The 27,531-nt window shown below is 41.2% G+C and overlaps 1 protein-coding gene across 1 annotated transcript in view; it reads right to left on the bottom strand.

The window, feature by feature from the left end:
* Positions 1-27,531, bottom strand: part of REPS2 (RALBP1 associated Eps domain containing 2) — a 183,327-nt gene that overhangs the window by 30,028 nt on the left and 125,768 nt on the right. Inside the window, exons 9-15 of the mRNA XM_066575650.1 lie at positions 20,853-20,929; positions 19,238-19,315; positions 17,205-17,271; positions 15,929-15,997; positions 10,269-10,314; positions 6,877-7,013; positions 4,463-4,524 (exon numbers count right to left, since the gene is read on the bottom strand). Coding sequence (XP_066431747.1) covers positions 4,463-4,524; positions 6,877-7,013; positions 10,269-10,314; positions 15,929-15,997; positions 17,205-17,271; positions 19,238-19,315; positions 20,853-20,929 — 536 coding nt within the window. The remainder of the gene's footprint in view (positions 1-4,462; positions 4,525-6,876; positions 7,014-10,268; positions 10,315-15,928; positions 15,998-17,204; positions 17,272-19,237; positions 19,316-20,852; positions 20,930-27,531) is intronic.

Here is a 27,531-nt window from a genome sequence, read left to right as displayed (position 1 = left end):
CTAAGCTGCGCAAAAGTCATGTGACCAATAAACATGACATCACAGGCTGAGAAAGTGACTACAGCACTCACTCAAGTTCCACTACCTCTTCAGACAGCTGACAGGTAGGGAAGTTGTGAGACAGCCGTCACGGACTCCGCACAGATGGCCTCCATTGAAGTCAATGGAGACGTCCAACCCACAATTCATACATAATTAACATTGCGTATGGGCAGCAGGTACCAGTATCATCGCTTAGCAACGATGCAGGAAATACGAACAATGAAAAAAAACAATCGTACTGCACACAGAACAGAAAAATCAGGTACGCACGGTGACCGGCCGGGCTCCCAGACGGAATCCGCTGCGGGCCTCTCTAATGCGGAATTCGACCCCTTTGTGTGAGCCCGGCCTAAGTGTTATATACATGCTTTGTATACCACCAAGCCTTTGTTTTGTACCCCTCTATTACTTATGTAAAAAAATATATTACAATCAGGTTTTAAATAAAGTAATTAACTTAAATGGTCCATGACTTACTGTTGCAAGAAAACTAATATGATCCTTTGGAACTACTACGAAAATGTGGTCTGATTGCGTTTGTCTATATTTGTGACTTGGATAACAATATAACTAATCTAATAACACACAAACAGTTGTACCATTCATGTATTATATTGAGCACATTAAGTAAACACCTCCAAAGTTCATGAACATCTGTGTTAATAACTTCTCCAAGAGCTAACTAGCAAAAGATGTTTCAGGAGAATGGAGCTGTGGGTTTTACATATGCCTTTCATGTTAAATAAAGTAACATAAAGCCTGGTTACTGACAAATTTGTACTTCTTAAGAAAGATTGGTTAGTGTGAACCATTCCTCAATGCAAACTACTTTCACAAGTCCTCATATGATGCATCATAGAGGCTCAGGAAGTTACAAAACTATTCCTAAAAAAAAAACTGATGTTCATGAATCCATGCTTAGACAAACTAATTACGAATGGAGAAAATTAAGGGCTGTTGTCACTTTCTCTTAGAGAGGATGTTCAGTTAGGGCCACTCCCAAGAGCACAAGGAGTAATCCCGGAAGAGGTGAGAAAGAATCCAAGGGTAATAGCAAAAGATCTAGAGATGAGTCTACAAACTTCAAAAACCTCTGTTTATGTGTATATTATCAGAGAAACCGGGAACAAAAGTAGTATTAATGATAGGACACCACAAAGAAAGGTGTTGGTGCCAAAAAAAACATTGTGGCCTATCACAAGTTTGCCCTAGACCACCTACATTTTCCAAAAATGCTTCTGGGAAATGTTATATGGAAACATAAGACAAAAGTGAAACTTTTTAGCCTGAATGCACAATGCTACTTTTGAAACAGAAACACTGCAAACCAACACCAAAACCTCAACCTAACTGTGAAGCCTGGTGAGGGCGCATCATGGTTTGGGGCTGCTTGGCTGCCTCACGGCCTGGACACCTTGCAGGCACAATGAAGGATCAATGAATTCTAAGGTGTTTAATAACATTTCACAGGAGAATGTAAGTGCAGCAGTCCGTGACCTCAAGCTACAGAGATGCTGGATGATGCAACAAGACAATGACCCAAAGGACACAAGTTCATCAACTACAGAAGGGTTAAACAAAAGATTTGTCTTTTGGAATGCCCAGATCAGAGTTCTGAACTTAAAGGGGTTGTACCAGAATTCCCTTTATCACCTATCCACAGGAAAGTCGATAAAAGTCTGATAGGTGGAGGCCTCACTGCTGAGACCCCTAGTGATCCATAAAAGGGGGGTCCTATGTAACCCTCTCCTTCTCACTGTGAGCTCACTGCACCCAGAGACATCAAATTGAATGGAGCAGCAGGCACACACTCAAGACGTTGCATTATTCATTTCAGTGGGGTTGAAGAAAATAGCACTCAGCTATCTCCAACCGTCCCACTGAAAATGAATAGAGCTATGCATGCGTGTCCACCATTGCATTTAATCTCCTCACTGAAGGGGTGCAGTCGTTCCGTAGTGTGAGGGAGACACAAAACCTCTATTCTTGTAATTGGTGGGCTGAGTGGTGAAGACCGGACGTCACCCAGTAGGTAAAAAAAGTGAATTCTCGTACAATCCCTTTAACCCTATCAAGATGCTATGGCATGACTTGAAGACAGCTGTGCACTCAAAGCATCCCAGAAATATTAATGAACTAAAACAGTTGTAGGGAAGAACTGTTCAAACTTCCTTTTTTAATGTTGTGCTAATCTTATTTGCATCTACTATACAGGAAACAATTAGTGGAGTTGATTCCTGCTAGAAAAGCGATCTAAGGCCTCAGTCACACGGGCGCATCGGCACCCGTACACCGGCGCCGATGCGCCCGTGTGACTGCAGGAAGGAGACGGACGTACCTAAAGACGTCCATCTCTCTGCAGCGCCGGAGGAAAGAACACATGACCGGCAATGAAGCCGATCACATGTTCTTTCCTCCGGCGCTGCAGAGAGACGGCTGTTTTCAGGTACGTCTCTCTGCTGGTGTCAGTCACACGGGCGCATCGGCGCCGGTGTACGGGTGCCGATGCGCCCGTGTGACTGAAGCCTAAAGGTTATTAAATTTCAGAGTTTACTTTCTCTTGCTCCTGCATTGTGGATGATTACTCAGTGTACAAAATAAAAGACATGAACTGTACAACTGTTTGTGTATTATTAGTTTAGTTACATTGTGTTAGCCTAATTGTGAGTGGCCATTTACATGGGAGGATTATCAGTCAGCATTGTTCAAGTTCCCACACTCCCGCGGAAATTTGAATGATAATCGTCCTATGTAAATGCATGCAGAGACTGAATGACCGATGAGAGTTGTTTAGTTGTTCAGTTTCTGCATGCAGAAAACTGAGCGACGTGAACAACTGTCTGCTTACAGTGAATAGATAGGGGTGGAGGGATATTGGGTGGAAAATGCTCCCCAGTCGCTCCGCCTCTATGCCGTCAATGCTTTTTTTTACCGATGCTAGCGATACTTGCACAGGAGGGAGCATTACTAGGACATGCTGTCATGCATCGTTTGTCAGACAGCTTGTCCCAACTAGATGGGACACAAGTGTGGATCTAGATGTGATAACTGTCTCCATTCACTGCAAGCAAGCAATCATTCAAAGATGAATGACTGCCTGATTATACGGAGCAAGAACATAGTAACATAGTAAGATAGTAAGCTAGGCCGAATGAAGACAACGTCCATCTAGTTCAGCCTGTTAATAGAAGTCACTCCCTAGTTCATTTCATTTCAGCCAGCTGAAGTGGAATGGCTAGCAACTACTGAATAACTTCTTGCTCAGTACTCTGTTGAGTACCATGTCCACAAGGGCCGACATTCGCATGTAATTGCTCGTTCGAGTGATTATTCTGGCAATTGTCAGGCCCATGTAAAAGTACCCTTAGATAACAATCAGGTCACATTTTATTAGCAATTAATGTAGAAGTCCAGGTAATTCCAAAGAGTTCACTTACTTTTGCTTGCAACTGTAGTGTAACATTTCAAAACCCACCTCAAAAAAGTAATTATTCCAAGAATCATCACTATTGCACATTTGTATTCACACCTTTACTAAGGATAAATCATTGGTGGTCCATTAACAATTTACACAGTATAATCAAATATTCTCTGTCCTGGGCCCTAAGTTGGCCCTCCTTGTTATGCTACCTAAAAGAAGAGTCAGCTAAGATTCTTCCTTCGAGGAGTTCACTTATTAATCTCATGTCATTGGAAATACACCCAAACTCCATCACTGTGGAAATAGCTGGATACTTTCTGTGACCTGTATAGAATAGAGGGGCTTCTGGTTCTGGATCAAGACAGGAGTGATCATTTTCTTACATTTTCTTAGATTCTGTTTAAAGGGTTAGACTTCCTCTCTGTATGGCTTTCCAGCCTTCAATAAAACTTCAGCTCTAAGAAAACATACCATGTTTCCCCGAAAATAACGGTCCCTTCCGCTGGTTTCCGCAGTTTCGGACAGGCTTGTTTGCAGTTCTCAGAAGATCGCTTGCTGGTAACGGGGAGAGCTGCAAGCAAGACAACCTGGAACTGCGGAGAACAGTGGGAGGGACCCAGACAGCACCTGGCTAGGGCTTATTTTTAGGGTGGGGCTCGTATTTCAAGACCTCCTGAAAATCAGGGTAGGTCTTACTTTCGGGAAACACAGTAGTAAATAGCCATTCCTGGCCCCCACCTGCTTACCACCTCTTTCCTCCCTACCAACAACTTTTCTTCTTTTTCTACCATTTTTATTTTTGCTATACTGGCTGATCTATAAATTGATTCCTTTTAGGATATCATATCATCATACCAGTTGTTATAATGCCAACCTGATATTCTGATTTGACTTATTACTTTTTCTTGCACTTAATTAAACCATACTAAGGCTAATCCAAAGAAAGATGCATGTAATGGAAGGTCACAATTTAACGTATTACACAAACATTCATACTACCTGGGACACACATGGTCTTGGAGGTAGTGCAGGTGGAGGAGGTATCCATCCAGCTCGAGGTGCTATGCAAACCAGTGAAAAAAGCATTTAGTCTTATGTTCAGAGGTCAGATGCAGTCATTCAAAATATACATTTATGTCATGATGTAGCAATGCAAACTATGCAGCGCTACCTTATTTTATAACTAGCTTACAATTACAGCCACACAGGTACTGTATGTACTGTTGCATAATGCTCTGATAGAACATACTGCAAATTTTTGCCGGGTTTGAAAACAGTCCTACTGGAAAAAATGTATTCCGTAATATGAAATTGTAGGCATACAGAGGTACAGTAGGACCCCATAGCAGTCTATAACCACTATATTATGGCTCCATGCAGCTCGAAGCCATAATGTAATTAGAGAGAATCGGGTGTATAAATTCTGCCTCATACTAAACCCCAATATACAAGTATCATTCTGCACAGAGAATCCATGAGAACTGATAGAAGCACATTAGAAGTATAAAGAGAAGACTCACTGTAGGATCTATCAGATATTCTATAAGAAGAAAGGAACAATATCATATACAATACTAGTGGACATCTCAAAGACATACTCTTGTGGATATCCATATAGTAACCACAAACTTAATCAGCATGTACATCGCACAGTACATAACTACTGCCCCAACACAGTGCAACCATAATATACTTCAGATGCAAGAATAATCATTCTTCCCTAAACTTTTTGTTTTTGTATGAAAGGAGCCGTTGCTGCAAATCCACCCAGACGCAGTGCCATATATTCCATGCCTTGATCAAGGGAAGGCAGCAGTGGATAGTTTATTGTATTTAGGACATAGTAACATCCACAATATATTTAGCAAACAAATCGAGTTTTGAAATATAAACATTCCATAGCGGTTGAGGACAACCTTAAACAACATGCTGCTAGTGACAGGAGAAATCCTGAGAAGCCTGCTCATACCATTCATACTGCCAGTACAATGGGATTTAGTTCCCGCGGCGTAGAGCTCTTTAGTTTGTGTGTATGTACACTGTATAACGTTGATCTCTACTTCTACACAACCCTTTGTAATTACGATAATTGAAGGTGAATTACAGCTAACTACAGATTTCTACAGAGTAAATTACAGTCTAATCTTGTCTGGCGGCATGATATAAGAGTGTATGTGTCTTTTTAACATTTAACCGTCAGTTTGCTGTAATCACAGTTCAATCTGCAGAGGAAGGATATTTCTACCTAAATGGCTACATTCCTCTTAAAACAATCCTTCTCTGCTTGGACATTTAGGACGCCATAAATTAATATAGAAGAAACAAGCGGCTTCAGTTTTTTTTTATATACCCATCCAATAAGCCTGTCAACCTACTGACGATCTCTAAACTACACTCAACACAGCCAGCAAATTCCTCCATCTCTCGTTCCTCTAATGCCTCTCACTTCTGTGAGTCCATCACAAGGAATACAAATCGAAATCCATACACCGACATACCAAGTTCTTTTCCCCAATGTGCTCCTTCCGCAGTTTTACAATTTGTTTTACATTCACAACTTTTTTTTCTCCCTATCTCCTCCTCTTCATATGGTCACCTCTAATACTTCTACCATGCCTCTCAGCATCACAGCCCACCTGGCATTCTCCTACCCTTCAGAACCTAAAACCCCAGACATCTGCTACAACCTTGAAGGGTTGTCCAAGTTATTTTTTTTTAAACCTGTCTTCACCATGGTAAAACAAAGTAAAACAGCTTATGCTCACCTCTCCTGAATCCTTGTATGTACCCTACCACAGATTTTTCCTGAATGTCCAGTCTATGTTTGCAAGGTGCAGTCAGCCCGTGTATAGGACATAAACAGGCTGCTGCAGCCAATCACACAGCTCAGCGTTTAAATGTTCCGCTGTTAACCCCTAGCCCCCGTGGGGATGAGACAGCTAAATGAATGGCTGAGCCCTGCATCTGATTGGTCACAGTGCTCAGGCAATCAGAGGCAGTGCTTCCTGGAGGCAGGGATTTTTCAATCCCTGGCCACTAGAATACAGAAGAAGACTGCTGGGGACGGGGAGAAGAGCCATACAGCACTTCTAGATGAGTTAATTTTTTTTCTACAGCTAGGGTTGATTTTTGGGATAGGGCTTATACTTCAAGCCCCCCTCCCCCCTTCGAAAATTATCGCTGCAGGGGTTGCCTTCATCCCATTACTTTCAATGGGATGGCATTGCACTCCTCTGCTACAGCTGTGACAGCTGTGGCAGGGGAATTCTTCATCCCACGGGGAGTCCCCTTGTCACTGAACACTGAATATTTTCCACCTCATTTTATAACAAACTGTATATTAATAACAATAAATAGTCATAATGTTTCCATCCAGTAAGAGGTGTTATAGAGGATATGTAAAATATAAGAACCTGGAGAATGATGTTGTATGATTCTATTCAGGTCCAAGGAAGAAGCTCTTGAATGTGTTTTCTGTGGTCTTGGAGGTGGGGTTGGAGGTTCTTCAACTTTCTTCATGGTCTCTTCAATAGAAGTGCTAGAATAAGACCTGAATAATAAGGTGAAATCAATGAGCTTTATTTAATATACCTGGAATCAACTCACATATAAGTACATAAGCACTCTCTTTAAATGTATTTATTCAGCACATTAAATTATCCTGTATTGGGCAGCATGCTGCATAATGGTTGTATGAGAAATACCAGCTACCAGAAAATACCAGGATGAGAAATACCATATTGATGACCTATCCTCAGGATATATCATTAATATCTTATTGATTGCCAGGGATTTGCCACCTGGCACACCGCCAACCAACTGATGTTGAAGAGCTGTGGTACAACGGAAGAACCAAAACTTTGTCCATTGTGTACTGACTTGTGGTGGTACTGCAGCATTTCCCCATTCTATTACATGAGCAGCTCTTTCATGTAAGCTGGTCAGCTAGGTGAAGGGAATCAGACTCTCACTGATCTGATATTGATGACCATCCTGAGGATTCGTCTTCAGTACTATAGGACTGGAAAACCCCTTTAAGGCTTCCTTCTGACAGTTTTTTTTGTGGAATTTTTGGGGGATTGTAAAATCACACCATGAACTTTATGAGATTTTAACAAATTTTTTTTTTTTTTTTTTTCTACACATGCATGCTTTTTCAAGTGTTTTTTTTTCTTTCCTATGGAGAAATCTATAGGAAAACACGTAGAGAAGTTGTCAACCCTAGGGCATTCGGAAAAATGCTACATTTATTCCAGCATTTATGACGGAATCTGCGTCTGAAGCCTTTTATCTCTACATTGTGCACTGTATCCTACAACATAAGGGCTCAGTCACACGGGCGCATCGGCACCCGTACACCGGTGCCGATGCGCCCGTGGGACTGAGCCGTTACTGCAGAAAGCAGACGGTCGTACCTGAAGACGGACGTCTCTCTGCAGCGCTGATGAAAGAACACATGAGCGGCAATGAAGCCTGTCACATGTTCTTTCCTCCGACGCTGCAGAGAGACGTCCGTCTGCAGGTACGGCCGTCTGCTACCTGCAGTAACACGGGTGCCGATGCGCCCGTGTGACTGAGCCCTAAAGCAAAATAATAATAATGATAGCATGAGTGTAAAACATGAGTGTGTAGCCTAAACCCTGAGTAATGTCCTCACATGTATATCTTATGTTAATCTCATCCATAGATTTTAACTGGAGAAGAGACTAATCACTGTTGCTTTGAGATGTCAAATGATTGAGGGCAGGACGTACTTATCGGACAGGACGACACCCCCCAACAGCATAGGAAGAATTCAGTAATTGTTCCAATCAGATTATTCTTAAGACATAGCATTCTTCCTTATGTATAATATTTCCATGTTAATTTATTGTACTTCAACTCAAACTGTTATTTTAGCTTATTAGTATATTTAGTAGAGGAGATGTCAAGCAGGCTGATTGGAAGGTAGGGAAAAACATATTCAGAAGTGTCACCAATTTTGTCTCCTTTTGTCAGTTTTATTCACTGTCACATATGCCTAAAACAGAAATCCATCCAGAAAGAAAACAACTAAGCGTGGTAGATACATGTCAGAAGATTGCTTCCACTGTCTTTTAAAATGAAAAGGCTACGCAGCAAATCTAAATTCAGTTAGTGGTAATCTCTGAAATAATGATATCATTAAAGGTATTTTTGGGCTTTGGAGAACCCTAGTTTTAGAAGGGTCCCTTAACAATATGATAATCACAAACTGTCCCTCTGCTCTCACCCCCAGTAGTCAGCTGTAATCTCTGGGGAAACCAGTGTTCAATTTCCTTATAGCACCACCACTAGAGATGAGCGAATGTACTCGTTTCGAGTAATTACTCGATCGAGTACCGCTATTTTCGAGTACTTCAGTACTCGGGTGAAAAGATTCAGGGGGCGCCGGGGGGCGGAGGGAAGCGTGGCGGCACGGGGGGTAGCAGCGGGGAACAGGGGGGAGCCCTCTCTCTCTCCCTCTTCCCCCCACTCCCCGCTGCAACCCCCCACTCACCCACGGCGCCCCCCGAATCTTTTCGCCCGAGTACGGAAGTACTCGAAAATTGCGGTACTCGGGCGAAAAGGGGGCGTGGTTGAGTACGCTCGCTCATCTCTAACCACCACTAATAAAGCATTACACAGTGCCAATACATTTAAACAGGCTGTGTGTGTAATGCAGAACAGGACTGGACCTCAGAGTTCTCCTTTGACTGGGAATCAGCAATAAGGCAACCAGGATCTGAGTTTTCTCATGTGTCTAAATTAATGATTATTGGAGAAAAAAGAAGAGACATCAACTGTGTGAAGTAACCACTGTGCTCTTTCTACCCTGCCTAGCCTAGTGTTTATTTATTGTGCAAAACAGAACAAAAGAAAGTATAGTAGCTAATCAGAAGTGGACAACATCCTAAGTTTTACCTTTTTGCTGTAAAAAGTAACAAATCCTACAAGAGCCTAACATATCACATACACTAATAAGAGTGAAAGTCAATTTTCTACTAAGTCGCACAACTGTGTATAACAGTAGCATGTTAGAGAGGCAGAGTCTCTCGGAAGCAAAGATGGATAGATGTTCATGAGTCTATGAAAAACTCAGTCTAAAAATTGTGGAGCAATTTTATCAAATGACCCCATATGGGCGTGACAAAAAGAGTATATCCACATGTGCTAGGGAAATTTAATTGCTCATTTGAATGCAAATGTTACTGTGAATCTGCAGCAAAATCTGCATGTTTTACATATGAATTTGGTTGCGGATTTGCTGTAAATTTCACCCTATGAATTGCAAAGGGTAAATTCCATAGTGAAAATCGGCAGAAGTGACACGCTGCAGATGTAAAATCCACACTGGAGGTCAATTTCCACCCAGCTATTTTTCCACACTGTGCAGATCAGATGTTGTTAAAATCTCATCCACTTTGCTAACACTGTAATAACTAGTATTACAACCACAAATCCGAATAGAAAATCTGCAGCATATCCACCACATGTGAGCATATCCTAACGTAGTAAAACTACACCATTTGTGTTTCACATATTAATATATACCTTAGAGCAGTGTTTCCCAAACTCCAGTCCTCAGGACCCCAACAGGTCATGTTTTCAGGATATCCTATGGTAAGAACACCTGTGGCAATGTCTGAGGCATTCACAAGAATGACATCACCTGTGCAATACTGAGGAAATCCTGAAAACATGACCTGTTAGCGGTCCCTGAGGACTGGAGTTGGGAAACACTGCCTTAGATACACACATATTGCAAATATATGTATATAAGTAAATATACTAGCATTGATCCTACCTAGATCTTGGTCTTGTTTTGTGTGTGTATGGTTCTTGGTGCGTAACTGGAAAAAAATTACATTAGATTAAAATTTATTTTAGATTAGGCTGCTACCGGTATTACCAGTACAAATATTGCAAATTACGTTACTGATTATAAGAGTAGAGAACTATAGACGTGAATTATGTTTAATCATGGATATATATATATATGTATTTTAGAGAGCAGTTTGTATATAACTAAGCAAAACTGTTTCTTTTCGGCATATTTACTAAAAAACAGATTATTAAAATCCCATTAATACTGTAAAATTACTTTGCAAGATAAGGATCAGATTAAGAGATTACCAAGTAAATCCTGCTGTAAATTTCAGGACTAAAGAGGTTTATTAAAACTGCCCTGGTATACACAGATATACCTCTTACACAGGCAACAATGTATGATCCGGGCTGGAGCCATACCTTTCTGCATTGCTATGAATCTCATGCCTTTTTAAAATTGAAAACTTGAAACATATTTTTTACCCAATGCCCCAGACTTTCTTCTGGATGTGCAGGGATATAATGAGATCTTCTACGGTTCAGGAACTCTTCAGTACACTACACATTAATTGAAGCTGCGCTGCAACATGTTAGCATTGATGCTATTTCGTTCCAATCCCCCAAGTTGCATATGAGTACAGTTTGCAAAGCAGAGGCCCCTCTCAGCCTGACTGAAAGCAGACCGCATGGCTACATCCACAGCACCTTTGCAGAAAGAAGTCATGATCCGCCCCAATGGTCAACCAATCAGGATAAAAGAGGCCATTTGTTTTGCCAAAAGGCATATGTTTCCTAATAGCAAAAACACACCATGGCTCGTTTCACACAGCGTTTTTCTGAAAAAGGCAACTTTATATTTCTTTTAATTTTCGTGAGCTTTTAACTATTTTTTTAAAGGCCTCTTTTACACAAGGAGCTAGTCGTGCAAAAATCACGCACTTAAAAAGCATGCGGCTATTAGAACCAATGGTTTCCTGTGGGAACATTCAGATGAAGGAATCTCAACGTCCCCTTAGAAACCATTGGTTCTAATAGCCGCATGCTTTTTAAGTGCGTGATTTTTATGTGCCTACCTCCCTGTGTAAATGAGCTCTGAAGCAGATTTACAGCAGTACACTATTGATGACCTATCTTTCAGAATAGGTTATCAATAGTTGATCGGCAGGGATCTGCTGCTTGGGATCCCCGCCAATCAGCTGAGTGAAATAATGGTGGTGACTAAGGCAAGTCCTGCTGTCATTTCAGTTCATAACAGGCACAGAGCGATACATTATAAAGAGGCTATGACTGGTATTGCAGCTCAGTCTCATTCACTTGAATGGTACTGAGCTGCTCTAAGACCATGTGACATATGTACATGACATCACAGGTCTAAAAAGAGACCACAGAGCTCACTCGAGTGCTGCAATCACAGGTCTAAAAAGAGACCATGGAGCTCACTCGAGTGCTGTAGCCTCTTCAATCAACTGATTGATGGGGATCCGAAATGGTGGATGCCACCAATAAATTATCCCGAGTATAGGCCATCAATACTATAGTCCCAGAAAACCCCTTTAAGCTCTGTTTTTCATCCAGGTGTTAAGTTGAAGTCTACGTTCCATGTGTATTTGTGGCAATTTTTGGGACAGCAGCTTTTTTTTCAAAACACAGCATACTCTGATTATTGTGTTTCTTCCAAGATAGGTTTCTCTATAGGACTGTATAAAGGTTAATTGGTTTTATCATATTCAAGAGTGTTTGAGTCCTTTTACACAAAACTATTATGTTCAGATTCTCACTAGATTGGATGCTCACTCCTGTGTGAAAGCACAGAAGTGATAATTGTGGGACAACTGTTGAGTGCTTAAGCGCCTGACAGCTGTCCTGCGAAAAAGGACCCTTAGATCCTTCCATGCAGAGTGACTCTAGAAGGCCACTTACAAGCAACGATTATCACTTAAAATTTGCTCAAAAGCCATCATTTGAGCAATAATCGTTGAGTGTAAATGCTCCCATCTCTTACTCTTTGGCTGAGCAATGATTTTTAGGTGAGCATAAAATCCAGCGTTTAGCTTAACACAAACTGCCTGCTGTTTTTGCTGTCCATGGTGCTGTATTCTCCACGGGAGCGCTGATTACATTGTACTCAGCTTGCAGCCCCTTGACAGAACAAAAGAGCTGTATGCAGAGAACAGACCACCTGCTGTTCTCTGCATACAGGTCCCGGAGGCTCTTTTACATGCAAATGAAGGTGATAAGGTGCTAAAGGACATAAGTGTCCATTATCAGTTTATGCAAAACAATCACTCAAAACCTATCTTTTGAACGATTATCTTTGCATGTAAATGGATCTTAGCTGATAAGGAGAGGTTTCACTTTAAACAAGAATCAAAGGTCCTAATATCACTAAGGGTATAAGACAATGGTGGTACAATACCTGATAGATATAGTGAAAAAAATATGCAGCACCATGCAGAGATACAAAAGCACCCTAAGCAAAGAAAGTCTAGTGAAAGGTTAATGTGTAAAAGAGCTACTCTCCAAAGGTCTTCCTGCACTGGACTGCATATGATGGACACCAAGTATTATATCATGTTGTTGATATACTCTTTTTATACCTTTTGATGTATATTTTGATATTGCTTCTTGTCTTCATATTTGTCATTTGATGAAATCCGTTAATATCTTGTATATTCATTTGATGTCTTTAGATATCTTGTACACTACAGTATGCTTGTTCTATGTACAGGTAATTGTCTGTTGATGATTGTATATTTTTGCCATTATGTTAAGTAAACTTTATTAATTCTTAGTTTTTGTGTGAGAACTTCATTTTCACATTTGTAAAACAAAGACTTGAACAATGCACTGAAAACTGCATGCACAAAACACCTCTAAAAATTCCATGAAAAACACCCTAAAAATGCATGTCAGGCCTTAGTCACACGGGCGTAAATACACGCGTATATACGCGCGTATATACGCGCGTAAAAAAAACGTGTGACCATGTCCATTGCCACCAATATGTTCTATCTTTAGTAGGTGCGTTTTTACGCGCGTATATACGCGCGTATTTACGCCCGTGTGACTAAGGCCTCACTGTTAAAAAATGTTTTTTAATGTATTTTTTAAAGCATTTTAAGGTGCTAGAAAATAAGATTGCAAAGGAATCCCCAATCTGTAGTATGTGAACAAAGCCTGAATTCATGAATGGGTGTTAGTGAGAGCTGCCTCTGATTGGCTGAGTGCAGGGACCAATCAGGGGCAGCTCTCACTCACACCCACTGCCAGCCGGCCGCGCTGAACTCCGTCTGCCGGGAGTATATATATATATATTTTTTTTTTTTACACATTTCTGGATGAATTGCAGGGAAGGGCTTATATATTTAAGCCCTTCCCGACAATTCATCCCGCGATCGCCGGCAGCCCATTGCTTTCAATGGAGCCGGCTGTATTGCCGGCTCCATTGAATTCAATGGGCAAACATCGTTCTTCTCTGCCACAGCTGTTACAGCTGTGGCAGAGGAGAATGATTTGTCTACTATATGTTCTCAATGGGGTCGGCGCTGCTGCCGCCGGCCCCATTGAGCCCATATAGAGAAGAGAACAGGAATCGCAGATCGCAGATAGGTGCGATCTGCGATCTCTGTTCTATAATTTATCAGACGAGCGCATAAAAAGCGCTCATGTGTCCGATACCATTGCAAAGCAATGGTTTCATAAAATCGCCGGACACATGCGCATGCGCAAATCGCGCGAAAAAACGCCCGTCTGACTAAGGCCTTATTGTGTTAAAGGGGTTGTCCCGCGAAACAAAGTGGGGGTATACACTTCTGTATGGCCATATTAATGCACTTTGTAATGTACATTGTGCATTAATTATGAGCCATACAGAAGTTATTCACTTACCTGTTCCGTTGCTAGCGTCCCCGTCTCCATGGTGCCGTCTAATCTTCAGCGTCTAATCGCCCGATTAGACGCGCTTGCGCAATCCGGTCTTCTCCCTTCTGAATGGGGCCGCTCGTGCCGGAGAGCGGCTCCTTGTAGCTCCGCCCCGTCACGTGTGCCGATTCCAGCCAATCAGGAGGCTGGAATCGGCAATGGACCGCACAGAAGACCTGCGGTCCACCGAGGGTGAAGATCCCGGCAGCCATCTTCACAAGGTAAGTCAGAAGTCGCCGAAGCGCGGGGATTCGGGTAAGTACTGGACGGTTTGTTTTTTTTATGCTTGCATCGGGTTTGTCTCGCGCCGAACGGGGGGACTATTGAGAAAAAAAAAAACCTGTTTCGGCGCGGGACAACCCCTTTAAGTGTGCCAATGCTCATCCAAACCCAGAGCAAAATTTCGCCCTTTGGAATTAAATATCCTAAATAGAGATGAGCGAACGTGCTCGTTTAGGACAATTACTCGATCGAGCATCGCTTTTTTCGAGTAACTGCCTAATCGGGCGAAAAGATTCGGGGGGCGCCGGGGTGGAGCGGGGGTTAGCAGGGGGGAGCTCTCTCCCCCCCCCCCCCCCACTCCCCACCACAACCCCCCGCTCACCCCCGGCGCCCCCCCCCCGAATCTTTTTCGCCCGATTAGGCAGTTACTCGAAAAAAGCGATGCTTGATCGAGTAATTGTCCTAAACGAGTACGTTCGCTCATCTCTAATCCTAAAGCTGGTCTCTTTTTAATACTCTTCTTAATATTTTCATGAACAGATTTGGCTTTAGTATGTTATTAGAATATCTTTTAATGTTATTCATTTATATACAAATATAGGAAAATGTAACTTTTTCTTTAACTTTGAGATTGACATTAGCGAGTTTACAACTACATTTAACCCAAAAGTAATAATTGTCACTCATGCATAGTGGTAGCAAATATGTGTAATTGTTTCTTTATAGAAGTGAAAGCAGATACATATAGGCAAACATGTTCAATATACACTGTGTGTGATATCAGTGTATCACCCTATGAGCTTGTGACACCCATGCAATCACATGTAGTAGGATGGTCATGGTGGCACAAGCAGTCTTAGGGAAGTGTTTGTATTTAACTCTTTTTAACTGTACAGTGCTGTTTTTTAGCCATTGATTTTAGTATGTAACTGCAACTGGAAACAAAATTACAGTACATTTTTTTGCAGCACTCCGACAGTTCATAGAAGCATTTTCCAAGAGCTGTTTCTGTTCTCAAAACCACAATTGCAAAGCTAAAGGCCGCCTACACACACACGGACTTGCATTGCGGAATCCGGAGCAGGCATCCGCAAGAGCGCGGCCTATTCTGTACTGCGCGGGTGCGCTGGCATGCCGGCCATCACATCTGCAGGACTGTATAGAAGACGCTGGAAAGGTACACAGGGGTTACCGGTCGGGCGCAGGGTTGGATTCCACGTGTGTGCAGGCGGCCTTAAAAACTAAATGTACGTATGTGTATTTTTGCAATGTGGGTATTGCTTGCAGTTATATGTAAGCAGTGCAATATATTTCTAAACAGCCAATATCATAAAAAAAATTCTGTATCTCTGCATGTTGCAGGGCCAGACAGTCATAATGGGAATTACAGCAGCTTCAGAACAAACCGAGTAAGACTAGCAATAACAGAATGTGTAAGACTAAACATCTCTCTAAAACACATACAATGGCTTGATCAGTTTTCTTTCATATTACCGGTTTTGAAGGAATGGAACTTTTTTATCTCAGTTGGTCCGAGATGAATTAATGTGCTTTCTTTTAAAGCTGAATTCAAAGAAGAATAAAAAATATGTTATTTATATATGCAGAAAGAATATGTTGTGCAACTAATGCTCAGAAAACTCTTCTACGAATATTCTGTTAGGCACCATAAGCACATTTATATGATCACATTTTCTGGATTATCACAGCATTTCAAAAGTAATCCTCCTGGCCTTTCAACATTTGGTACAAAACTGGCAGGGCTGGCCTCAGATTGGATGGCACCTTGCGGAGATCTCCCTTCTGGTGCCCCCAAACCATCAGAAGAAAAAACAGGGGAAGGAGAAACGTACATGACAGAGATATATATATATATATATATATATATATATATATATATACACATACACACACACACAGTGTAGTGTGTGACATGGGACTGTTCTACCCACTATTTATAACTTCAGGGCTATCACAGTGTTCATTGATGATAGGAGAGGAGCGCAATGCTATCCCATTGCTTCCAATGGGGTCGGCGCTACTGCCGCCCCATTGAAAGCAATGGGAGTGGAATGCTATCAACATAGGGAGTACATCATGCTTCCCTGACACAGCTGTGACAGCTATGGCAGAAGATTCTTTCATCCCTGTGGGATATTCGCAATGCTATCCCATTGCCTTCAATTGGGCCAGCTCTGCTGCCACCCCATTGACAGCAATGGGATGAAGTCAACCCCTGCAGTGATGGTTTTCAGAAAGGGGGAAAATCGCTAAAAAAATAAGCCCTACCACGAAAATCATCCTTAGCTGCAGGGAAAGAAAAACTCATCTAGAAGGGCTGTCCGGCTCTTCTCCCCATCTCCGGCAGTCTTCATCTGTATTTTGGTGGCCGGGGATTGAGAAATCCCCACCTCCAGAAAGCACTGCCCCTCATTGGCTGAGTGCTGTGACTAATCAGAGGCAGTGCTCTTTAGTAATAAAGTATAGCAATCATGTAAAGTGTGGAGACCAGCATGCATAATTCACATGATCTCATCCTCCCTCTGGGGAAGAAGGGGCAATTCGAACAAAAGTAAGGTCTGTCCTACTACTTGCTGTCCTTCACTTTTGTTAACTTATTTTTCATTTTTTCCAATAGAATAGTAAGGAGCAATACAGGGGGATAAGATTATGTGAAAGAAGCATCTAGAAGAGAATCTAAACATTGCAACAAAGAAACCAAACACCATGATTGAGAAGGGAAACAACAGTAACCAAACCAGAGTTATACCTTTTGATTCATTCACCGTATTTTCCTTTAATGCATTTTGACCAGGTGGTACTTCTGTGGTGGACTTCTGTGTGTTCAAAGAAAAGAACATTATTTTATACCAAACTATACAATAAATGGCAAACTCTGAATTAGCATTTCAAGGTGATCCTACTGACACTTAATTGTATGGCTTTTAGACTATTGAAATCGCGAGCAGGTCTGCTTTCACATCTACTGCGCTTTTTCTTCCGTCTAAAAGCCGAGTGGCTGGGCGGAAAGCGTGCGGACCCTCTTATAGCCAATTGGGTCCGTCCGGCACTGTTCAGCCTCGGGGATTTCTGAACAGAGGAGGAAAGCAGAAACCCTGCTGCAGATGTGAAACCATCCTTAGGCCACTTTCAGCCCAGCATATCTTTAGGTCTTGTTTAGTCTGTGTTTTGTGGACTGTAGTACAGAGCTAATGGAAATCTATGTATCTATTTATATGGGTGTATTTTTCACGCCCCTTTTCACGTTTTAAAAATGCAGCATGTGCTACTTTTGTCCATGTAGTCTTTGGAAAGTAAAAAACAGATGCATCCATAGGTCATCAGTATTTGATCTGTATGAGCTTCCGTATTTGTATTCATTGGTAATATTTTCTATTGCACCAATGTGGATCTGTATTTGCCCAACTCAAAATAAAACCAATGACAGCAAATATGGTGGCAAATTTAGATTAAATACTGATAAAATACTGATGTCATACAGTTGCTATATCATCTGTAATATGTCCATATTACGGACGTGCTACCATATGCTCATGTAAAAGTGGTCTTAGAAAAATAAATAGCACATGTTGTGAATGATTTTAAGGTATGATTTAAATTTTGTGCATGAAAAATAAATACACGTGTATCGTACGTACTAATGCCCTGCAGAAAAAACAATGCACTTATGTGTTTTTGCGTTGCATTTTCCTTCTCGTGCATTTAGAATGCTTCATCCTTGGTTTACAGATTCTCCTACATTCAAGTTTCTCTTTCATGAACCTGCAAAATTTCAAGTCCCCCTCCCCTCTTTCAGAGCTCTCTGTTTTTATCTCATCCTCTTTCTCTGTGTAGCTGCTAGCCCCGTTCCCCTCACTACCGATAGGAGCAGAAAATTAATGAAGAGTGAATTACAGCCCTTTCTAATAGTAGCTTTGTCTGCCCTCTGGATATTCTCCACCGTCCCCTGGCACTGTCATACAGTCCTCTGTAATAGCTCTGTGGATAGGCAGTGAATGCATTCACAACAGGGAGAGCAGGCTTTCTGAGATTTGGCTATTGTATAACAGTTGTTCGAAAGCAAATTACAGATAAGTCACACCTGAGCCTTTATATTGCACAACACTTGTCAAAGTGTAGCTCTAGACTTTCTGCTGTATGGTCTTGTGAGTTACCAAGCTCCTTTACCTATTATATAAATATATATAATATAACTGGGCTTAAACATGACATGTTTTTCTCCTATTAAACGGTTGCTACTATATAGAGTTTATGTGCATTTCTATTACAAAACACTATGAATTTCTATAAAGTTTAGAGAAGTCGTGTCACTTACTTACATCACATAATTATACAGACCAAAATGCCCTTCTACCTTTGGATTTGAAATACCAAACCAGCAGTATTACAAAAACCTTATTGTCAGAACCAAAGGATTTAATTTAATGAGCCGTGAATGCAGACACAGCTGATTAGCGTGTAACCAACATGTACCCACTATAAAAAAAGTAATCTAAAGTTTCCATCTTAGTTGGAAGGTCACTGGCATAGTCCAGTATAAACTCTATCACAGTGTAATTAAATTTGAATGTGCACTTTTAGGCTTGTACCAATCTTCCTTAGCTATACACATGTATACTTGATGCAATTCAGGGCATAAAAAGCATATCTATCGTGGAGAGATTGTATATAAAACAAAAGCCTGTGCCCATGATGTCTTTGAAATGTGCCAAGCATTCATGTAATAAGCACTGATGTATACAGCGAGAGCACGAAAACATACAAACATCAATTATTACTGACTGGCTCTTTGTTACTGGTTTCCACATCAAAGAGGATCAGGGGCTCTGAGTTAGCAGGATCTTCACAGACCGTCTCAAGCTGGTTGGAAGAGAAAATGAGATACCGGAGAAATATTAGAAGTTTCATTTCAAGATCTAATTTATGCAAACAAGACCACAAGAGGATCAGCCACAGTTTTCTAACACCAAAAATAAAAAAGAAAAGTAGTGCAGAGATGTTATACATATTTATTATACTACCCGTTAATATTATTGCAAACATGTCAAGATTTTCTAGCTTTTTTGGAAGCCATTTTTTATTTACATATTTTTGATGTGTTTTTCAACGCATTTTTTATAAGGAAGTCTATGGAAAAACACTTGCAAAAAAGGCTATATATATATATATATATATATATATATATATATATATATTAGGGGTGCGCTACAGAAGATGGCCTGTAGGGGGCAACAGACAATCAGTCTGGTGCCTGAAGCAAGATGGAAAACACCCACAGGTGTGGTCAGTGATATAAAAAATATAAAAAAGGTGGTTCCTGCTGAAGTGACAGAGAGTGTCTGGCTGAGTGAGCCAGGAAGACAGCTCAGTGGAGCTTGGGGCTGCTAGGCCCGCTATGGGGCTAAGAAGGCCAGAGGTGGACATGGAGACGCCCCTCACCTCAACACCTGAGAGAGTGTGTGGCTGAGAGAGCCAGAGAGAGACAGCTCAGTGAAGCTGTAGGGCTGCCAGGCCCAGTGTGTGGCTAAGAAGGCCAGAGGTGGACAGGGAGACGCCCCTCACCTCAACACCTAGGAGAGGTATGTGTCTGGGAGGACCAGACTTCAACTAAGGCTGTATTGCGACCAGACTGCTGGTGAAAGAAAACTCCTTTTGTATGCAGTAGAGAGACGTTATGGACCAGGAACTACGTGGTTCCAGCAGGACCCCTGAAGTACGCCTGCCCTTGGACTAAGGGTCTGAAGGCACGACAGACTAAGGACCAGCTGCGATCTGGAAATTCACAGGTCTGTGCAAATCAAGTGGACTTGTTGTTGCTGTTGCCTTCAACCCTGTGGAGGATTTTACTGAGGGGACTTTGAAAAGGACTGTGAAGGGACGTTTAAAAGAGACTTTGTGTTGCCAAACATTTATTATTGCTCTGGAGACCCAGTTGTCTTTGTTTCGGTTAAAGATTGTGTGAATAAAGTGAAAGTAAAGAAGGCGTGATATGTAACCCCCGTGGTGCTATTTAACCCCCATGTTGTCACAATATATATATATATATATATATGTATATATAAATATAAATAAATCATGCTGTGCATTGAAAAAAATGCTATAGACTCAAAAAACACAAAAAGGTAAAACATCACAAAAAGCTAACTATGTTATCACTGTTTGCCTACTAATTAACAGCTACAGTAAAGTAACATTTAGGTGCAACATATTTTGTTTTAAAAAAACAAAGCTTGAAAAAAACACATTTTTTTTTCTTAAAACCTCAATGTGTGAAACATTTTTATACATTTTTCTATTTAGATGATACTCCTGGTTTGAGTTAGAAAAAAATACTATGTAAAAACTGTTTCAAAAGTTCACTGTATGAGAGCCTGTGTATAAATCAATATTTTCTTACCTCCTTCCTGGCTGAGCAAACAGTGTTTGTTCCACGATATGCCTCATATACACCATCTGTGCCGGGCTTTATAGGTGCTGTCAAATAAATAATTATACATATATTTATGATATTTCTTGTCTTAACACATAACTCTATTAAGTTTATTTTTTGAATTCTCCTGTTTTGCTCTCCTGTTTCCAGTAGACTGAATGACCACCTTTAATAGGGGGTTTCCACAATGTGAACTGATGACATATCATGTAAATATCAAGTCATCGGAGTCTGATCAGTTGGGGTCTAGTTGCTGGGATCTTCGAAATCCCTGGAATTATACTGATCGTTGCTCCTTTTTCCTAAAACAGAGTCACCATTGACCAAGTGCTATTCATTGAAAATGCGTCTTCTTCTCTTTAGTCCAGTTTCAGTTACTGATATGTTACAGATTAAATTACAACTGTATGTCATGAGTATTTGACTGGCATTTACTGTCATTAGTTATATTTTCTACTGGGCAAATATTGTTCCGTATTTGCTCAATAGAAAATAATACCAATTTGTAGGCAAAAACAAACAAAAATAGGTCATGCAGCATTTTTAAAAAAAGGTTGTGAAAAATACAGCTATGTGAAGAAATACATAGATTTACCTTAGCTCTGTATTACAATCTATGGTGTTTCCCTGAAAATAAAACATCCCCTGAAAATAAGACCTAGTAGTGGTTTTACTGCAGTGCTAAATATAAGGCCTCCTCTGAAAGTAAGACCTAGCTCTGTCCCTGCTGTGCGAGTCTGCTGTGATGAGCTTCCTCTGGTGGCTGGAAGTTGCAATACCGTCCCTGCTACAGTCTCCAGACAGTGTGTGGGAGACAGGTACTTTACAGCCCTTATTTTTTGTGGCCCTGTGTGTGTCAGGCAAGACCAGAAGTACCCATTTAAGGACAGTGCTATTGCTAGACATGAGAGATTTGGGCCAATGATTCTGAAAGAAATGGAGTCACAAGAAATTCACCAGAAAATTCCGGGTTTGAATTGTTATGGGGATGTTCCAGAAGATGATGACATGACTATCATCAAACAAATCTTGCTTTGTGTTCATAAATATCGGGATCGCTAAATGTACCATAGAGTGTTGTACATGGAAATCATGGTAGTAACAAGAAATTCTTGATGGGATTCACAGTTTGTCTGGTTATGCTGGTTTGTGATGACAACTACTGTATATAATAAATGTTCTTTTTTTTTTTGGTCAACAATAAATGTAAATACTTTTTCATAGAAAAATAAGACATTCCCTGAAAATAAGACCTAGCACATCTTTACAAAATTAATACAAGACACTGTCTTATTTTCGGGGAAACTGGGTATAGAGTTAAAATATGCTTGTCTGATCCAAGAACAATAGCCACTTCATTCAAAATATTGTGGAGTTCCAACAGTTGGAGTTCTTGGTTCAAATATTACTAAGGAAACATTTACATGTAGTGGAATATATACTATGAAGGCATGGTACACCTACTAAGAAAGGAGGCGGGGATTGCATTTAGAATGTAGTTCAATGCAGTAGTCTTCTGAGTAATTTCTGCAGTATTGGACTACATTGAATGCAGAGGCCTGTCAACAAGTACTGTGTATGTTCTGCATGGGCACAGTTTGACTGGTGCTAAGGCAAATGTGGCTGGCTGACATTGCACTGGTGGCGCTGACACTAGGTGGCACAGCTTGATGGTATATGGCTGGCTGGTACTGTTACAAGAACACATGGCAGGATGTTCAGTTTTTAGGTACTGCAAGGCACTTTTATTTGGACACCATATGGTTCAGTAACTTGTGTCCTGAATAGCAGTATTATTTAGTCTCTGTACACTGTATTTTAAGCAGAATTCATGGCAGTTTTGTTTTAAAAGGAATGCTTTCCCGTTGCGGCCACGCTCCCATAGAGCACGTACTGCGGCCGGCGAATCCGCACCGCAATGCCGGCTTTGTTGCGACGGATTCGCTGTCCTGCGTGGACGAGATTTCAGAGAAATCTCATCCACATGGCTGGCTAATCCTGGGATTCGAGGCCGCAGGGGAATTCGCACGCAGAAAGTCCGGACGGAATTTCCGCCGCAAATCTGCCCTGTGTGAACCCAGCCTAAGGATTTCACAAAATGTCTATACCTAAGAACCAATGATCTCTACTGCTGAACAAAATCTACCTATTCATCTCTTCAATCTACGGAAATTTAGTTCCCCATATACAGTATCTTCCAGGAGTATGGAAACATGCCATGTTTTAAGCAGTAAATCACTAGTACGAAACATCTCTGGGAGGTTTCTCACCAAGAATGGAAACATATCCCAACTAAAAGCGTAAAGTTGGTGAGAGTATGCAAGGCTGTCATACTGCCAAATGGGAAATACTCCAGGGAGTTCAAAATGTGAAGTTATCTCTAGATTACAAGAGACAGTTGGAAGATTGATCCGCTCTTGTTTTCTTGTCTGGTTCAATAAACACATCCCAAAGCACAAAGATTTTGGACTACATCTTTCTAATTTCATATTTCTTGAAGTGTATCCCCATTTCTGGAGGGTCCTGTACATCTATAAAATAATTTTTATGGATATTTTATGAGTGGTTTTAATTTGTTTTCTCTTCTAGAGCCCTTTCATTTTGGACTCCTGAATCATGTGATCGTAGTCTGACCACCAGTCTAGAGCTTGCTCTCTGTGTGGAGGATTTTCTGTGATCTACAGGATTCCATCGCATCTATCAAATCCCTCCTGGCAGCTCTTAGGCACTGCCCTTCTTCTTGTTCCTCTATATGTCCCTCCATATATAGACTGCTTCTGAAGTCTATGTATGGAGGGACACATAGAGGAGAGTGTTAAGGTTGCAGAAATGCAGTCCTAAGCTCTCACTCACAACCTGAAGGTTGCAAGTTCAGGTAGCAGGCTCAAGGTCGACTCAGCCTTCCATCCTACTGAGGTCGGTAAAATGAGTACCCAGCTTGGTGGGGGGTAATAAATAAATGACTTGAAAGCTCTGCGGAATAAGTTGGCGCTGTACAAATAACAAGATTTTTTAAAATTTTCTCCCCTGCCTAAGAAATTAGGAAAGCAGTAGAGATGAGCGAACATACTCGTTAAGGGCGATTTCGCAATCGAGCATCGCTATTTTCGAGTACCTGGCTACTCGGGAGAAAAGATTCGGGGGGCGCCGGGGGTGAGGGTGTGGTTGCAGAGGGGAGAGGGGGGGGGAGAGAGAGAGAGCTCCCCCCCGTTCCCCGCTGCTACCCCCCGCTCCACCATGCCGCCCCCCGCCCCCGGGCGCCCCCTGAATCTTTTCACCCGAGTAGCCAGGTACTCGAAACTAGCGATGCTCAATTGCGAAATCGCCCTTAACGAGTACGTTCGCTCATCTCTAGATAGCAGTGATATAGTTGGTGAGTTCCTACAATAATTAAAGGACTTTTCAGTGCAATTTCTATTGATAGTTGATCGGCTGGAGTCCGCCACTTGGGACACTGGCCATTCAGCTGTTTGGGAGCCTGCTGTCAGCACAACATATTATAAGGAATGAAAACAGATAGCTCCAACCCCTTTTTAATGGGATTTTAATAATACCTTATTATAGTTATTAATTTAGCACTATTTAAGGATTGTAGTGTTGTAGCAGCTGCTTGATCACTGTATATTGGATTTTCTGGGAACTTTATGATAGTACTTATTTAGGGGGAAATGGCCAAATTTTAGAACTGTACAAGTAAAAATGGGCATTGTAAAAATGCCATAGCAATCAGTCAATGAATATGTTTACTTTATCCAGTGCAGTTTAGCACATGAAACTAAAACATTTTTTATCACCCACTTAAATGAGTATCCTTAAAATTAATGTTTTGTTTTCAGAATTTATGTAAATCTTTTTATTTTCACCAGTTAAATATTTGTATCTAGTTTGATCTTCTTGTATATAAATGGTAAGTACACCAGCATCAGAGACTGCACAAGTCTGCCGCTCCATATCAGCTAGCTGTTGGAATTCTCATTCTAGACATGAAGCTAACAATGTCTGCTCCGGGGAACAGCTGCCCGGCACATTGGCATACGAGATGCTGCGCAGATTGTTTTTTATATACAAATACAAAAAGACAGTGTCAATCTCTCTTTTATAATTTTGTTAAATACATTTACCATATTAACTTGACATTGTGTTAATAACACCCAAAATAAAGGATTGTGAATCATAGTATATTTTATGCATTCTGCTCATGGAAGAAACGCATCAGCCTAGCAAATGCCTCACAGCAGTAATTGATAGTGATAGGCCAGGGACAAATGAGAGCGAATGAGAGGGAGTTTGAGCAAATCCAGGTGTACGCCTGAAGCGGTAAGTGTTGATAGGAGTGAACCGGAGGTGCTGCCAACCAGGTGAATGCTTCACCCAAAGGGGGTGTGAGAAACAAACTACAACTCCACACAAAAGCCTGGTACACAGCACAGACCTCCAAAGAAATGTTCTTATAGCAGACAGGAGTAGGCGGTTTCTATTTGGATAAAATCAGGAATAAAACACGTTTCAAGGCAAAAAAGTCTCTTCATCAGTTACAATAGATAGCAGGCTTATATGTATGAATTAAAGGTAAAGTCAGGAAGGGGAGGGAGAGAATAGGGAACATAAATACATAACGAGAATTAGTGAATGTGGCTATCAATTAGGGTCCCCTCAGACAGGTGCTTTTTACTGCGATTGGCGTGGTGCTTTAAGCACCGCGCTAGTCGTGGTACAACGCTCCCAACTGTTTTCAATAGGACCACTCACACAGGCGCTGACAGACACTCAATCGGTGCATGTTCTAATTTTGAGGTTTCAGCGTTTTTAAACACTGTGCGTCGCCCATTGAAATCAATGGGCAGAGTTTTCAGCGCTGCTGAAAACGCGGCACAACTTGGTGCTGCATTTTTAACAACTCTTAACGACCTAACTACACTAGCTAAAAAAAACAACTCACCTAGCAGGCGCTGTCCGGGTTCCTGCCGCTGCCCGTCACGTGTGCCGATTCCAGCCAATCAGGAGGCTGGAATCGGCACACGTGACGGGGCGGAGCTACGCGATGATGCGTAGAAGGGGCGGAGCCAGAACGCCGCTGCTGCCGGACCGAGCCGAAGGGAAAAGACCCTTCTGCGCAAGCGCGTCTAATCGGGAGATTAGACGCTGAAATTAGACGGAGCCATGGAGACGGGGACGCCAGCGCAGGGAAGGTAAGTGAATAACTTCTGTATGGCTCATATTTAATGCACGATGTATATTACAAAGTGCATTAATATGGCCATACAGAAGTGCTTAACCCCACTTGCTTTCGCGAGACAACCCCTTTAAGGAGTATTGAAGCCTTAACAATCAGGTATGCCTGATTCGACAGTGCAGTGGAAAAAAAATACAGCGTGAAATAGACAAGTGGGGTTTCAAAGTTCGCTTCCTCTTCTGAAGCTTTTTTTTGGGTAAACATTATATTTAGAAAAACGCACTGTAGCACAAGCTAATCATGAGCAGATACCGCACGGCTAGCATCCAATCATTGTATGACAGATAGGTTGAGTTTTCTCAACTCAGCAATAATTATCAAATTATTTTAAAAGTTACAGTTTGTCAAATTAACATGTGAACATATAAAACTGTTAAATGTTATAGTCAGCACTTACGTTACCGCAGGCTTTCTGTAAACATATACAATTGCTAAATGCTGAAATTGCCAAATATCTTATCTAAGGCTTGCACAGAGAACACATATTCTGCTAGAGCCTCACCCATTGCTGACTTCTATTTTTGACTATTTCCACAAGTCAGCTATGACCCTGAAATAAAACAATGTGTCAAAAACTATTTCTAGTTACTTTTACAACTCCATTACAGGCAACTTATCACATTACATTGACAACCCTCTGCAGAAAAACATCATTAATTTGGGATCTTACCTCATGGACACTGCATCTCATATCTATTCTGACCGAAATTAAATGGAAACCTTCCTAGATTTGGCCCATCTTAGATCTCTCCTAACTAAACTTCAATATTTCACATAATTTAAACACAAAAGGTTTTTCGTCAGTCCAGTCAGATAACTGCTTATGCCACCTATACAGAAAAAAATTCATAATTGCTGGTGTTCTCACAAATAACTTCTTCACATTCAACTTCCAAATATACATCCGAAGGAAAAGAAGAGCAATGAGCACAAGATTCGCGCCCAGTTTTGCCAACCGTTTGGTAGGTGCCTTTGAAAAAAAATTTCCAATCACAATTGGTCTAAGAATATTAGGTTTTATAAGTGCTAAATACCTCACATAAGGCAAAAGTTATCCCACACATATCAAATATCTGGATCTTGCTCTCAGTAACAAAGGCAGTACCATCATTACTAAAACATATTTCAAACCAACCGACAGTAACATCTTCCTGGCATTTTGCAATGCCCATTACAAGAAGTGCAAACTAAATATTCATTATGGCCAGTTTACATGTGTCAAACGGAACTGCGCAAAAATTAAAGATTTCGAGAAACAAGGCAAGACCATAGCCAAAACATTTAGACAAAAGAAGTATCCTATCAGCCTTATCTAAACAGCCCTAAACAAAGCAAGGAATTCACATACCCTCAGCGCATCATCTACCGCTTCCCGGGATTCGATAACAATCGAAAGTAACAATAAATATAGCC

Source organism: Eleutherodactylus coqui, chromosome 1 (genome assembly GCF_035609145.1).
Source record: "Eleutherodactylus coqui strain aEleCoq1 chromosome 1, aEleCoq1.hap1, whole genome shotgun sequence".
Taxonomy (NCBI): domain Eukaryota; kingdom Metazoa; phylum Chordata; class Amphibia; order Anura; family Eleutherodactylidae; genus Eleutherodactylus; species Eleutherodactylus coqui.
The sequence above is the reverse complement of the archived record's forward strand: the minus strand, read 5'-3'. Positions and strand labels throughout refer to the sequence as shown.